Consider the following 14428-nt stretch of genomic DNA (forward strand, 5'->3'; position numbering starts at 1 on the left):
GGGAGCTGGTTCAAGTTCGCCCGGCTGGTTCCACACTGGAAAAGCCAGTCTTCCACGGCAGAGAACTAGACTCCGAGCCTGGGAACCTCCCGCAGGGAGGGGCCTGGGAGCCGGAGCACCAGGCCGGAATCACAGGCAGAAGGCGGGAGGCTCTAACCTTCAGGGCAGCGGCCCCTCTGGATGTGCCGGCTGGGGTTCCTGCACCTGCCCTGTCCTGGGGGCGTCCACACCTCATGTGGCCCAGGGGACAGAGCCATTTTCCTGAAGGGCACCACCTCCGCCCCTTCGGCCTGTACAGAGCCTTCGCCATCTCCCTGGTACTGGCCCCCAGGGCACAGTCCCACAGCCCTTCCCCAGGGCAACGCAGGAGGCCAGGCCGTCCTCCCCGAGGTCCAGGGGCTGTGGCTTCACTGGGGATGGGATGTGCTTTGTGAGTGTGGCGTGAGCCAGCCTGTCCTAGTCTCACTGTGCACAAAGGTGGGTCCCAGGTCGCCCTGCGCTTGACTGAGGAGGACCGGCCTCATCCCAGTGTGTACACAGGGCAGGAGCGAGGGAGGGGCACAGCCCACCAGGTGCTTGCTGAGCACACCGCGCTGGAGACAGTCACCCGCACACACAGGCCTCACAGTTGAGACAGGCACAATGCCCTCTGCAGCCTGGCCACCAGCCCAGGGTCACGCCGCTGCAGGTCAGGGAAGCCAAGCTCCTAGCGCACAACCACCCACTCAGCCCCCTTGCAATGAACTCGCTCAGGGTCCGAAGGAGGAAAAGGTGTGGTCCACATCGCTCACGGCCACCCAGGGCCGGCTGCCTGGCCCTGCTAAAATTCGCTGGTGAATTTTAGCTGGTGGCAAACACAGCCACCTGGGACCCATCGTTCCCAAGCTGGAGAGGGCAGGGCGGGGCACCAGCACTGGGAAACTCGTCCAGTAAGGCAGATGGGACCCCGGTCATACCACTGCGGGCTGCTCAGGAGGCCGCTGGTCTCTGCTTGGCTTGTGACTAGAATGGAGGCACCACCCTGCCTGTCCCATCTCTGACCCCTCCCTGTCCCGGGCTCCGGCCTCAGGTTCTCCAGGTGTGACGCAAGTCTGCACCCACCTGCTGGCATCTTCTTTCACTTGCTTGGGGGGACAGGAGGCCGAGCTGGGACTTATTCCAGGAGCAAACGGACAGACTCCTACACCCAGCATGAAAACGGCTGCCACAGAGGGCTGCCGCCCTGGGGGGAGGGCGCTCACCCCCGCCCCAGTGCCCCCCCAGGTATTTACCTGGGGCTCCGAGGCAGCATCCCGGTGCCAGGGCCGACATTCCCGGCATCACCTCTGCGAGCCAGAAATGGAGCCCAAGCAGAAACAAAAACCACGCAGGAGTCGGACCGGGAATTTTATCACCAAGAACTGTTTTCTGCTGGGGCAGTGATGGGAACAGTTTCGCGCATCCCAAGGGTTGAGGGAGCGGCCGAGGTTAAGAAAACACTAGAGAGGGGGACCCCTTCCCAAGGCCGGGGCACAGGCCTCATTGGAGAAGGCACCGGGGGCCCTGAATGGTGGGCTGGTTTGTGCGCAGTCACTGGGACGGGCTGTTGGGTGGCCAAATGCCAGAGGGGGTCGGGCGCTGGGGATCTCGGCAGGTGCAGGGACCTCAGGTCAGGCCCCAGCTCAGGGCCCTAGCTGGCGTCCTCCCAACCCTGGCACTAGTGAGCCACCGGAAACGAACGGGTGTCCCGGACCCAGAGAGAGAAGCCCCTTCCTCGTGCAGCGACCCGCAGTCCTCTCTGCTGACAAGTTCAATGTCGTGTGTGCGGTGCAGACAGACGCTGACGGAGCAGCCCACGGTCAAGAGCAGGCAGTAATGGCAGCTGTGGGCTGAAGGCCATGACCTGGCACTGGGCACACCCTCGTCCTGCTTCTCCTGACCCAGAAGCTGGAATACGCCCTACCGGGTGTCCCCGATGGGGGACAGTCACCGACATCAATGAGCTGGCAGAAGGGACAGAGTCATCCTCCTACGCTCGGAACACTGAACAGAGAACACTGGTCACTTCTGCTGGTGAGGAGGCAGCTGCGGTGACCCCTGCAGTCCCCTCGGGACTCGGGGAAGGGACACGCGGACAGTTATGAGATGCCTGCCTTGTGCTGGGCACTTTCCATTTTGCAGGGGAGACAAAGGCTTCTAGAGGGTGGAGCTGGGATGTCGGTCCCCCCCAGACCAGCTCCGAACACTCCTACAGCCCTGGGCGTCTAGAAGATTCCTGGCAGCAGGCGGTAAGGCACCACGGCGGTGTATCGCGCCCAGTCGCCACCGTACTTGCTGGCGCAGCGGTGCTCGTCCCGCAGGCAGCGGTGGGTCAGCAGGATGGTCATGTAGATGATGTAGAAATAGGGCAGCAGGTGGCCGCCGCCACAGGCCAGGCAGTAGGCCAGGCTGCCCAGGAGGTCGCCTGTGTAGTTGAGGTGGCGGGCCAGGCCCCAGAAGCCCGACACCAGCAGCTTGCTGAAGTGCCTCCGCCCGTCGGCCGACGTGTATGTGCACTCGATGACCTTGGGCTTCGCGCCCCAGATGAGGCAGCGGCCGTCCGTGCGCCGGAACAGGTCCTTCTGGTGGTTGGCCATCCGGAAGATGTAGTAGCCCAGCAGGCCCAGCAGCAGGACGCCCGCGGCGTAGGGTGCAGACAGCTGCACGGGGTGGTACACCAGGTACAGGCCCTGCGGGCGGGTGACAGGGCAGCGGTCAGCGCGGCCCCGGCCCGGGCTCGCCCACGGCTCCCCACCTGCCTGCGCTGGGCCTGGACTTCCTCTCCACAAGTGAGGGCGCCCAGCAGGGGCCTGAGGCCTCCCAGACCCTCAGGAATCAGTTACGGAACAAAAAGAGCAGGAAAGGTACCCTCTGGGCCGTTACGAGTTGAGATCTGAGTAAATAAGAACATGAAACACCCCTCCACCCACTCGGTTCGCCCAAATCACCCCTTTCACCCACAGGCCACCGAGCGCCACCACCTCTAAGCGCAGCTGAGCTGTCCCTCATGTCGCCGTGTGGGAGCCCCGACACCCTGCACCTCAGAAAGTGACCACAGAGAAAGGGTCTTTACACAAGTGACCTGGGTAGAGGGAGGTCACTGCGGGGGGTCCTAACCCCACGGGACCTGTGCCCTCATCAGAATGGGAGATCGGGACGCAGACACGCACAGGGTGACGGGCGTGTGGGGCGTGGGGTGGCCGTCCACAGGGCGTCCCAGGAGACAGACTGTAGGAGGAACCGGCCCTGTGACACCTGGGTCTCAGACTCTAGCCTCCGGGACGGGGATGTGTCTGTGGGGCTTTGCCACAGCGGCCAAGTCCTGCACTCACCCCACCCCTTGTGGGAACAGGGGGCGCCCCCAACCACAGACACGCAGCAGCAAAGATCCACCAGGGCTCAGCATGTCCGCCCTCAGGGGGACCCCGTGGGCCCACACCCCGCCCCTCACCTGCAGCGTGTACAGGTACGGCAGCCACACGCAGTCCCCCCAGCCCAGGTACCACCCAAAATGGTCATGGCAGATGTCGATGGTTTTCAGGTACCAGGTCTCGTTCCAGAAAAAGTCCAGCACGTATATGGCCTGCAAAGCAAGAGCAGCTATGGACCACCCATGGGGCAGGGCCTCCATGGGGGCGGGGCCTCCATGGGGGCGGGGCCTCATAGGGGCGGGGCTGGCACTGGGCCTGCCACAGGGCTGATGGGGGGGGGTGGTGGTGAGGGGTGGGCAGGAAGTCTCCTCCTGAGGAGTCCGTGGTTGGAGGACAAGCAGGGCCCAAAAATGATGATGGAACAAGGCGCCCCACCATGTCCTGGGAGGTGGCACCAAGGCGGGGCAGGGGCACTTGGAATGGAGCAAGGTGGCTCCGGGTACAAGGTGCAGGATGTCCTGCGGAGGAGGGGACGTAAAATGCCAGTGCAGGGCAGCCTCTCACCCACAGGGCGTGTCCCCCAGCATGTGCCCTGCCCGCTGTCTCCGTGGCACCAGGGCACACATAATGTGGCCCACACAGCAGGGTGACCGTCGTGTCCCGTGGGATTGAGAAGAACGATGTTCATTACAGATGGACAAAGGTAGGTCACACCCCTCATTCCCCACCTTGAAGGGGACGCCTGAGACCCACAGGGACCACGTGGGGGCACCTCGTGGGAAACCACTCTGGAGGCCACAAAGTGTGACTATGGCCAGGACCACTCACGTCCTGAGACGTGGGAACCGCGGTGCCTGTGGCACCTGGCCTGTGGCGACAGAACTCTCCCACCATGGGCTCAGCAGCCTGCGCCCCAGAGGTGACACGGGAAGGGGCTGTCCCCCTTCTAAACGTGGTGGATTAGGGCCTTTCAGCCCCACCCGGCTCTCCGGTCTTCCCAGAGCCCAGAGGGTGCCAGAGCCACCAGCCCCGCCCACGGCCACACCCAGGCCACCTGGAGCACGTTGACCAGGATCATGGAGTTGGTCACGTGGCCGTGGAGCTCCCGCTGCTTAGCGGCAAAGGACAGGTTGATGAGGGTCCAGGCGACAATCCCAGGGCGTCCATTGAAGAAAAGCTTAAAGTCAAACCACTTCCCAATCCGGGGGTTAAACTCAATGCCCATCATGTAGTTGTAAAAGAAGTTGCCTGTGAATTTGCTAGAAACAAAGAAAAGATACAATTTGTCAGGGAGTATGTCGAGGAGCCTGGACACGGGCTCAGCGCAGCCACAGGGCTGCGGGCGCCAGGCAACCCGGGCGAGGGCTGGCAGGAGCTGTGGAGAGCGCGTACCGGAGCCCAGGCACCCTGCCCAGCCCCGAGTCTGACGGCTGCAGACGGCGTGCCCTGCCGGCACCGGGACACGTCCTGGGAGCCTGAGTGTCCTGGTGAAAGCAAACACACTTGGTGTATTTGGGCCCCTGGGGCAAATGCCTAAAGAACTAGTCTTATTCATGCCTAAGGCCCCACTGCCTCCACCCGTCGGCAGGAGGACCGGCCAACCCCTGTGGGTGATGATAGGGGAGGAGGAGGGCAAAAAGTGAGGGGTGGATGGTGAATAAAGGGATAAATGGATGGATGGACGGTGGATGAGCAGATGGAGAAATGGATGGTTGGGGGTGGGTGGATAATGGATGGATGGTGGGTAAATGGACGGATGGTGGAGAGTGGATGGTGGATGGATGGAGAAATAAATGGATGGGTGGGTGGATGATGGTGGATGAATAGACAGATGGAAAAATGCATGGGGGGGTAACAACTGTCTCCCCCAAGGCTTCCCCTGTAGGGGACCGGTTTGTCTTGGCCTGGCAAATGTGACTCAGCTCTGTATGGAAAACCTACAGATGCGAAGTGGTGGGCAGGAGCCAGACCTTCAAACCGAGTTTTCCCGTGGGAATCAGGCCTAGAAAATGCATACAGACTGCTATGGCTTGCTCTTGCTAAAACTCCATCACCCTGGTCTAAAGCAACACATGTGTATTGTCTATCCTCAAGGGAACTTCCAAAGCCTGCATGAGCTCTCCCAAGGTCAGAGCTAATGAGCTCATCGCCATCCCCCTCTGCATGATATTTTTATTTCCTTGATTATACCTACAACGTAGACAATAACGTTCTGTGTGATAGATAATAAATCCTTCTCTGATGTGAGACCCCAGGAAAACAATACAAGCCTGTCTAGGCAAGGTCGGGGCGCTCCCCTCTTGAGGGAGTGGCCAGGCACCACAGGCGCTCTCCCCTTGAGAGAGTGGTTGTGCCTGTTCCCTTTTTCCACACAGGGTTGTTGTCGCCTGTGCATTGATTCTCGTCGTCAACCACAACAGGTGACTCTGCTGGACAGAGTCTGCGACCGTCCCCGAGGACAGAGCACTCTCCCGGGAAGCAGCCACATCAGCCACAGAGATGACGAGTCTCCTCACCAAACCTGGTCCGGGCCACCAGGACGTCCCCGAGACAGAGGCGATGTGCTCTCTGTGCCCCTGGGACATACGTCACCTCTCCCGAGACTCCGCCACCAAAGGCGGTCCTGGCCACGGTCACTGCAGCCTTCCTCAGGCAGGCGGAGCCACACCCGACATTGAAAAAGGCGGCCCCCAGACCGAACAAGCTGCACGAGGCTGCCCCCCCTCATGGACGCTCAAGCCCGCCGGGTGCACCGGCTCCCGTCCGGGGGTCCCAGACAAGACGAGCGGTGGCAGTGCACACACCCGCTTCTCGGGACTGGCTGCGCAGCACGTACCGGTCTCTGACACTGGTGGGGAAGAGGTAGCCCTTGACCATCGCGAAGGTGGACACGGCGTAGCCCAGAATGTTGGCACACCACAGCAGCGGGATCCAGTTGTCGAAGATGATGGTGGGAGGGAACCAGGCCAGGAGGTGGGAGTTGGCGACCCAGAGCAGGTGCGTGATGAGCCACGCCTGCAGGCCGTTGACCTGGTACTTGTTGACGACCCCTGTGCAGAGAAGACCGAAGCATGACAGCCTGCTCCCACCTGTGACAGCAGCCAGCGCGGGTCCCGGTCTGGGGCGCCCGCGCTGCCCCCAGCTGCTGAGGCACCTCCGGGCCCAGGTGACTGCCGGGGCGCACCTCACACTGTTGGTCGGGGGCCGACTGCTCCTGCCTGCAGGTCTGGGGAGAGGGAAGCGCCCAGGTGAGGCCTCTGGTTCCAAGTGCCCTGCATGGCCACGCAGCCGGCAGCTGACGCAGTCGGATGTGGGCAGCGGGTCAGGGCGCAGGAGTGCAGGGGCGCAGGGACAGGCTTGACTAAAGGTCCAGGTACTCTGGTGGTCACGGGCCTACTGCCAGGGCTTGTACGGTATGCCCGCCAGGGCCCAGAGGCCTGTCCGTAAAGCGGATTCCAGCAGAAGTGTTTAAAAGGACACTTGGTGCGAGATGACAGAAAAACGTGTCTGGGGAAGCACAAAGCTCTGACAGCTCACACGTAACTAAGGTCACAGGAGGTTTAGTTCCTGTCCTCTACCCTAAAGAGACCATTGCTGACACAGCCCCGGCCCGGTGCCCTGCCAATAAACTGCCTGACCCCCCCACCGCAGCACTCAGGGCTCAGCGTGGCCCTGTGGCGCCGCGGGCAAGCGGGCCGGCGGGCACACGGTGTTCTCGGCAGGAGGGGCTCCATCAGTCCAGTGACAGCAGCTGGCCATGGGGCACTGAAGACCGTGACCTTCAACCTCAGGTCGGGACAGTCCCAGCTGCCCTCGGCTGTCACAAGCCCAGGTGCGGAGGACACCCCGAGCCTGCTTGCATGGCCAGTGAGAAGACTTCACAGGGGAGGGAGGGGGCCCCACACCAGGACAGGGACAGGGACACGCTGTGGGCCACACCCGGCAGTTACCTGCAGGAGTCACGGCGCCCTCCTGGACGCCTCCCACGTAGCCAGGCAGGAACTTGTGGCAGAAGTCAGGGAACGCCACGTACAGGAGCACCTGGAACAGGGGTTTCAGGCTGAGCCCCGGGGGGCCCGGCTGAGGGGCAGACGGGAAGGCACCGAGTACACGCCAGAGGCCGGGTCCGGGGCAGTCACCCAGGAGGGTCTGCAGCTCTGGAAGTTCTGGTGCGTGTCTCAGCAGCAGAAATCGTGCCACCTACGCAGTCCCCATGTCCTGCCCCCAAGGGCTCCCTCGGTCCCGCAGCAGAACGGCCCTTGTCTGTCCCTCTCACGTCGGGAGCCATTGAAAACAATCAGGAGAGAGGCCCCAGGCCACAAAGGCACCTTTTTAAGGAGCACGGGTCAGCGGTACCAACACATCCATGGGGCTGGGTGACCACCACCCCTCTTCCATTCCAGAACGTTCTCATCACCCCCTGGGGCTCCCTGCCCCTCCTCCCAGCTCCCGACAACCTTGACTCTGCTTTCTGTCTCCACGGACTCACAGGTCCCGGACTTGCCACATGCATGCGGCTGAAGGACACTCTACTGTGTGCACAGGCCATACGTGTTTGTCTGCGCGGCCCTGGACAGACATTTGGGTCGTCCGAATCTAGGCCACTGACTCAGGCTGCCCACTTCACGCCCACAGGGACTGACGTGCGTGGGGACATAAACCCGCAGGCAGGGCCCTGGGGGGAAACAACTTGTCCCGCCAGCCCTATCCTCCTGGGCAAGGCAGCCCGGAGGCCGTGCACTCTCACCCACTGCCCAGAAACACCGGGTCCTGGTGAGAAGCAGCAGGTGTTCGCCGGGAGCACTGGGCAAAGAGCCTCCTCCAGGGGACCGCCTGCTGGCTGGGAGGCCAGGGGGTCCCAGCACGGCCAAGGACACCCTTGGCCAGAGCCGACCCCCAGTGGGAACACAGGCCTTGGCTTTGCAGCCAAGTGTCCCTCTGGGGCTGGCTGCCCCTTCTCACCGGCCACTGTAAGGTCAGATTGCTGTCACATACGGGGTTTCCCAGGCCCTCCCGTGTGCCCGAGGGGTCTGGCTCCCCGGTGCACAGCCGGCCGCTACGGAACCGAAGGGGCTCGCACCGCAGCACGTGGGACGCCCGCTGCCTGACCGGGGGGCCACCCACACCTGGCCACAGGGGATGTCCTGCTGGGTCCCGGGAATCAGAACGCCAGTCCACGCCAGGACAAGTGGCCTGGACCACCCTGGCAGAGGGGCCACCCAGCACCCTGACCTCACAGAAGGGGGAGGGGGACTCACCTGGAAGGCGACCCACAGGGCGTAGATCTGGGCCGCTTCCTTCGTCAAAGACGGCGTCTTGGCCCAGATGTCGGAGAGCCGCACGCGGCCTACGGCGAGATCCTGCAGGGGGGCCGTGAGCGAGCAGCTGTACTGGTCACACGCCATGATGAAGAAATAGACGATGAAGGGGGCGAAGAGCAGCAGGAACAGCACGCTCGCCAAGGAGAACCAGTCCACCTCCCTGCGGGCGCAGACAGGCACGCTGGGCTGGCCGGTCCTCAGACCCCCCACATACTGCTCCGCCCTCATCGTGGGGGTCCCCTGCCAACCCCCAGGGCACCCAGTGAAAGCCCAGGGCCCAGCGTCTGAACAGGCAGTGGGGGACGCGCACCCACCCCCATTCACGTCCCCCAGAACAACCACGGCAGCAGCGTCAGAGCGGAGACACCAGTAGGCCTGAGAATGTGTTTTCTCTCTCTTCCTCTTTAAGTCCTTACTCGATAACATGAGAAGGTGCTTCCGCGACAGCCAACAATCAAAATGTCTGTCACGGGCCGTGAACCGCCCCCCAACCCCTCGCCAAGGCCGGTGCCCGTCACTAAGACCCACCCCGTCTCCCAGCCAGGACACGGGCAGGAGCCTTACCAGGCACGGCCCCACTGTCCGCGGGTGGTGTCCCCACCATGGGCAGCGCCGCCCAGACTCCTGGACTTGGGAGCACCAGGCTGGGGTTTCGCAGCCATAGGGCCCTGCGTGAAGGAGAAAGAAGCCCAGCTCAGACTGTCCCGTGGGGGACAGACACCAGGATTACGGGCCCTGTGAGACCAGCCCCCCCTCCCTGACCCGAGCTCAACCTCGTCCTGGATGGCAGAGTCCGGGCGGGGAAGAGAGCATCGTGCTGGGCTCTCCCAGAACCTGGCGCAGAGCTCACTCAGCACAGAGTCACCTCTGCCACAGCATGGAATGGTGTTACACACGTGTAACATCCCCGGCCACCCACAGCCGCAAGTGGGGTCAGAGAGGCACCCTAGGCAGATTTCGTTTTTCCCCTGAGGCTCACAGGACAGATGCGGAGGGCGAGGTACCTGTTGTTTTGACTTCCTCACAGCCGGAAGGTCGCCCCGGGCCCACGAACCAGGGCCCGCCTCCAGGGTCGGTCAGACAGGCCCACAGCAGAACGAGGGTCCCTCCAAATCGCTGGACTCTTAGGACCCAAAAGGCCCACTTGGTTCTTCCTGACCCACCGAACAGAGTCCTGCAGGGACACAAAGTCATGGAGGACACTCAGGGAGCTGGCGCTCGGGACCCAAGGCAGGTAGGAGCCCAGGTGAGATTTACTCAAGGCTCACTGCTGCAACAACCAAGCGAGAGGCACGCGCTCCAGAGCTGGGAGACGCAAGGGGCCCCTGGAGGGGTGACACCCACAGGAGCCTCTCTGCCGGGCCCATGCAGCGCCCAGACGGTAGTGGCCACTTCCTGACGCGGCGGGACTGGGTGGAGGTTCATGGACGTGAAGCCTTAACACAGGCAGGCGTTCTCTTTGCAGACATACCCCGACAGCCAGAGTGCATGTGCCCATGAAACACGTCCAGAAGCTCGCCGTGCTGTCTCCCACATCAGGCCCCAGAGCGTGCTCGCTCCCACCGGCACATGCGAGGGGCCGGTGAGGCGTTACTGCACAGAGCAGCAGGATGTGGGGTGGGCTGGGAGCTGGCTCCCGGCACACTCGTGAACCATGACCCTTCTGGTCATGTGGGGCACGCACACCCAACACGTGAGGATCTGTGGTCGCCGTTAAAGCTGGATAGAAGAGGGTAGTGTCCCACACCTGGGACACAGGGACACAGTGGGCTGTCTGGCGCCCGGTCAGCTCCCCGACAGGTGTGAGTTCCAGACCACAGCCATAGGGACGCTGTCCCTGAGGGCTTGGGGATGATGTGGCGGAAGCGACTGGGGTTAGATGTTCGGATGTCGTGTCTGTGCCGGATGTGAAGCACTCATTTCAGACACGTCCATCCTGATGAGCATGGGGCCAGCTTCAAGGCGCAGCTGCCAGGGAAGGGGACCGGATCGAAGCCGGGGCAGCCGGGATGACGGGCCGCTGAGCCAACCCGGCTTCCCCCTCCCGGGGCCCTAATCCCCCGCTCAGGCTTCCAGTTAACCGCCAGAGGACCCGTGAAGCCCTAGACACCCCACCTGTGGCCCTAATGTAGGCAGAGCCCCAGGTCGCTGTCTCTCCCCAAACCCCACCCCCGCAACCTCGCTGCATGGTCCCAACACGCCACGCACCCGTCACCACTGACAAGCTGGGACTGTCAAGACTGATGGCTTAGGCCCTGTGGTGGCTTTCTGGCATCTCAAGGACTTAGTAATACGGGGACACACTGGAGCCAGGACCATGGCAGGGAAGCGCTGGGGGCTGGCACGGTGAATGCTCGGGCGGCCCAATGGTCACCATCAAGGCTGCAAGTTCTCAGCAGGACCAGCTCCTGGTGCCAACATGTCCCCACTGGGAATTCAAATTGTGTGACCTCAGGCTGCTCTTTGCACTTGCTAGGCCTCAGTTCTGAGCACCTGCCAAGGTGCAGCCACCCGCCACCTCACCGAGCTCTCACACGGGCCCTGGAGCGCAGGCACAATCAGGCCCAAGTCACAGATGGACGGGGTGAGGCAAGACGGAGGAGCGAGTTGTCTCTGACAGACCTAGAGGGTCAAGGCCAGGCCCACAGGACATCCCCTCCCCCCACTCCACGCAGGAAGCCATGGGTAAACTTCAGAACATGAGGGCAGGGACCCCCGTGGAGGCTCTGAGCCCCGGGCACTACTCTAACACCCACGGAGAAGCACACTGTGTCAGAGTAACGTCGGAGCAGCAGGGGCCTGTTCCGGAAGCTTTGGTGAAGGCGGAGTAGAGGCTGAAAAACGCAGACATGCCCCGAACTGGCCTTCAGACGGACATGAATGATAATACCCAGGATCAGCGAGGGGGCGGGCAGCTGCCCTCCCGGAGGCCAAGCAGACCGGCATCTCCCTGTAGGACGATTTCCGGAGCCACGTGCAGGCGGCTGCGTAAGCGGGCGCAGACATGGGAACCCTCACTGGAGGCGGCTGTCCTTACTCACAGACACCGGCAGCACCCACGCAGCTGTCAGCGGGATCGGATGAGCCACGATGGCGCGCCCTCCACCCGGACAGTCACTGGCTCCCTTAAAGAACGAGCTCAACAGGCAAAGGCAGTTCCCCGGCGTGTCGCAGCACAGAAGTTGCGAGACAGTCCATCGTTAAAAAGACCATTTAAAAAGCCGAGCACCGACAGCTTTAACTGGAGAAACTGGTTTTTTCCCCCTCTTTTCCCAATTTTCCTGGTAGAAATGTACTTGTCTAATAAAACACTTTAACTACAAAAGGAGTTTCTGACAGGCCCTTGGAGCCGTGGGGGTCCCAGCTGTGGGACCACCTGAGGCTCTCACTGGGATCAGGGAAGCCATCTGTCCACAGCGGACGGCGACTGCACAGGTGAGCCCTGGGTTTACCTGATGCTTTCTGCATCCCCCACCCCCCTGCCTATGCAGTCACAGCCCCTACTCACACTGCTGAGTCACGAGCCTCCCGTACTAGACTCAGGGTGGGGTGGGCAGCTCCCCAAGCTCCCAGCACCTGAGAGCTCTACCTGGCTCACCTGCGCCGGGCAGGCATCCCAGGGGGGCCCTGTGGGCAGCCTCCGGGGACATGCAAGTGCCCTGGCTTTGACTCTGCTTTTGGAAAGCTCAAACATCTAATAACCCAAGTTCAAAAGTCAAATGTCCAAGTTCCTCCTTTGTACTGCCTCCAGCCCATACCCAGGAGTCACTGGCTTGGGTGTGTCCTCCTCCAGATGGCTGCCGGGGTTATTACACAATGCACACACCCACGATCCAACCTAGCAGGTGTGTCCCAAATTTTTTGGCACCTTCACTTTTTCCTGTCCTGGGATGCAGTGTCCTGTGGGGCAAACCTACTGTCGGGCCTGCCACTTTTTCAATTTGTTTCAGCTTGTCTAAGATACAAGAGCATCGTGTGAGAAGCAGCCCAATTGCGCTCAGACATTTCTGAGTGTCGCCTGCACACAGTGCTGGTGGCAAGTGTCCCCCCTCCCAGCCCTGCCCTGGCCTCTGCAGCCCCCAGGCTTCTCAGCTCCCTCCACCCAGCCTCCCACATGTTTGACAGAGTGAACAGGACCCTGCAGAATCCTATTAAAAAGGGACTCGCCAGAACCTGCTCACAAAGAACGCGTCTGTTTCACCCCACTGTGCAGCCCCTGGGTCATCTGTCTTAAATCTGGGCACCCAATGCAGTGCACGGTGGGGCCCGGCTCCCGCTTTTTGACGGCAGGAAGAGCTCCGGTGGGCAGGAGAAGGGCGCCTTGCTCCAAGACCAGGTGCATCTGGGGCCACAGACCACCGGCTCCTTCCTCCGCTCTGGGCAGAAAGTCACAGCCGAAAACACACTTTCAGGAATCCTTGCCCTCTGGTCAACGCCGACATCAACGTGGGAGTCCGGGGGTGAGGGTGCCAGGAACGGTGTTCTGCCCCCTTTCCCAGGCCCCAAAGGCAGGCATGGCATGGGGACCTGTTGCCCCAAACCAAAGCAACGTAGCCGGGGTGTGGGTCTGAGCCTCCGCCCTGTCGCCCTCTAAGTATGTGACTCTCCAGGTCACTTCCCAATTCGGGAAAGTGGGGTGAGGCCAGATACGTGGGCTGTACTGAGTAAGAACGGTGCCTTGCACTCGGGAAACGCACAGGAAGTAACCGACGGCCAGGCACGCACTGCTTCGGGCGGCATCGGCAACGTTCCTCCCTTCCAGCTTTCCCCTCCCCTGTTTCAGCTTTTGTCAGAAATCTTACCTAGCAGTCCCCACCTGTAAGAGCCTTTTCAGTAACATTATCCACTGCCCAGGAAAGAGGCGGCAAGTCGCTAAGGGAGGGAAAGCAGTGACGGCGGGAAAAGCAGAGCGGCCCGTGTGCACACTCCCTACAGTTTCTGGGCCTCCACCCCCGCCCCGGTGGAGCGGTTCGGCGTCTCCGTCCTGCTTCCAGCAGCTCCGTTATTTCCTCAAACGGAGAGCTGCATCCGCTCGCGTGGGGCACCCGGGGCAGAAGCGGGCACCAGGCTCTGCCCCGGTGGCCCGGGGCGAGCTCCCGAACACCCGGGGCACACAGCGTCCCACCGAGGGGCCGTCTGGGGGTGGGCCAGGCGGCGCCCTTACACCCCGGCCGCCCCTCCCCGCCTGCGCACGGCTCCAGAACACCGGGCCCACTCTCACCTGCGCGCACGCAGCCCGGGCCCGCTCTGAGCATGCATCCCCTCCTCGCCTGCGCACCTGCCTCCTTACCTCACCTGCGCGAGATCCCTGCCACACCTGCGCACGCCGCACACAGGACCGTCTCACCTGCGCTCGATGATCCGCGCCCTCAAATCTGAGCCCTCCTGGACCCGGCGATACAGCCAGCCTTGGCCCCGCCCTCACGCTAGCGTGTTGCGGTGGTCGACCAACCGGAGGCGGCCCCTGCGCGCCGAGCCTCTTTGCGTCCTGCGATTGGCCGCGGCGGCTAGCCCCGCCCCCTGAACCGAGTCGGACCACTGTGCGCGCCACTCCACCGCGGCGGGGCACGAGATTGACGGCCGAGAGCCTGCTCCGAGGATGCCCTCTCCGGGGCGGAGCGGGAAGCCGGGCACCCTGGAGCAAGGCATGGGCGCTGTGGTCAAGACCGCGTGAGCCCGCGCGAGGGTCCGCTGCTCGTCAACCGCGTGGTCGCTGGC

At 62.6% G+C, this 14428-nt stretch overlaps 1 protein-coding gene across 3 annotated transcripts; it reads right to left on the minus strand.

Annotated features, from left to right (window-relative positions):
• Window positions 1-1373: 1373 nt before the first annotated feature.
• On the minus strand, window positions 1374-14130 carry DHCR7 (7-dehydrocholesterol reductase). 3 transcript variants are annotated; one of them, XM_053662933.1, is made up of 9 exons: window positions 14058-14130; window positions 9715-9884; window positions 9275-9378; window positions 8648-8870; window positions 7340-7430; window positions 6226-6439; window positions 4444-4648; window positions 3470-3601; window positions 1374-2708 (listed from the first exon to the last, which is right to left on the minus strand). In XM_053662933.1, exons 3-9 carry the CDS (start codon window positions 9370-9372, stop codon window positions 2244-2246), a joined length of 1428 nt encoding a protein of 475 aa, XP_053518908.1. In that variant the 5' UTR covers window positions 9373-9378; window positions 9715-9884; window positions 14058-14130; the 3' UTR covers window positions 1374-2243. The 3 variants fall into 3 exon arrangements, with proteins under 3 accessions (XP_053518908.1, XP_053518907.1, XP_053518906.1); XM_053662932.1 differs by having other exon boundaries at window positions 14006-14122; XM_053662931.1 differs by having other exon boundaries at window positions 14001-14122.
• Between the last annotated feature and the right edge of the window lie 298 nt (window positions 14131-14428).

The sequence above is a fragment of the Artibeus jamaicensis genome, unplaced genomic scaffold (genome assembly GCF_021234435.1).
Source record: "Artibeus jamaicensis isolate MK-2021 breed Jamaican fruit bat unplaced genomic scaffold, CSHL_Jam_final contig_3109, whole genome shotgun sequence".
In the NCBI taxonomy this organism is placed as follows: domain Eukaryota; kingdom Metazoa; phylum Chordata; class Mammalia; order Chiroptera; family Phyllostomidae; genus Artibeus; species Artibeus jamaicensis.

Excerpts from the sequence above, each read along its gene's own strand:
- DHCR7 (XM_053662933.1), bottom strand. The coding sequence starts at position 9,372 with ATGGCTGCGAAACCCCAGCCTGGTGCTCCCAAGTCCAGGAGTCTGGGC. Across the intron at positions 4,649-6,225 it reads CCCACCAGTGTCAGAGACCG|CAAATTCACAGGCAACTTCT; the intron begins GTACGTGCTGCG and ends CTTTGTTTCTAG. Across the intron at positions 3,602-4,443 it reads TCCTGGTCAACGTGCTCCAG|GCCATATACGTGCTGGACTT; the intron begins GTGGCCTGGGTG and ends CTTGCTTTGCAG.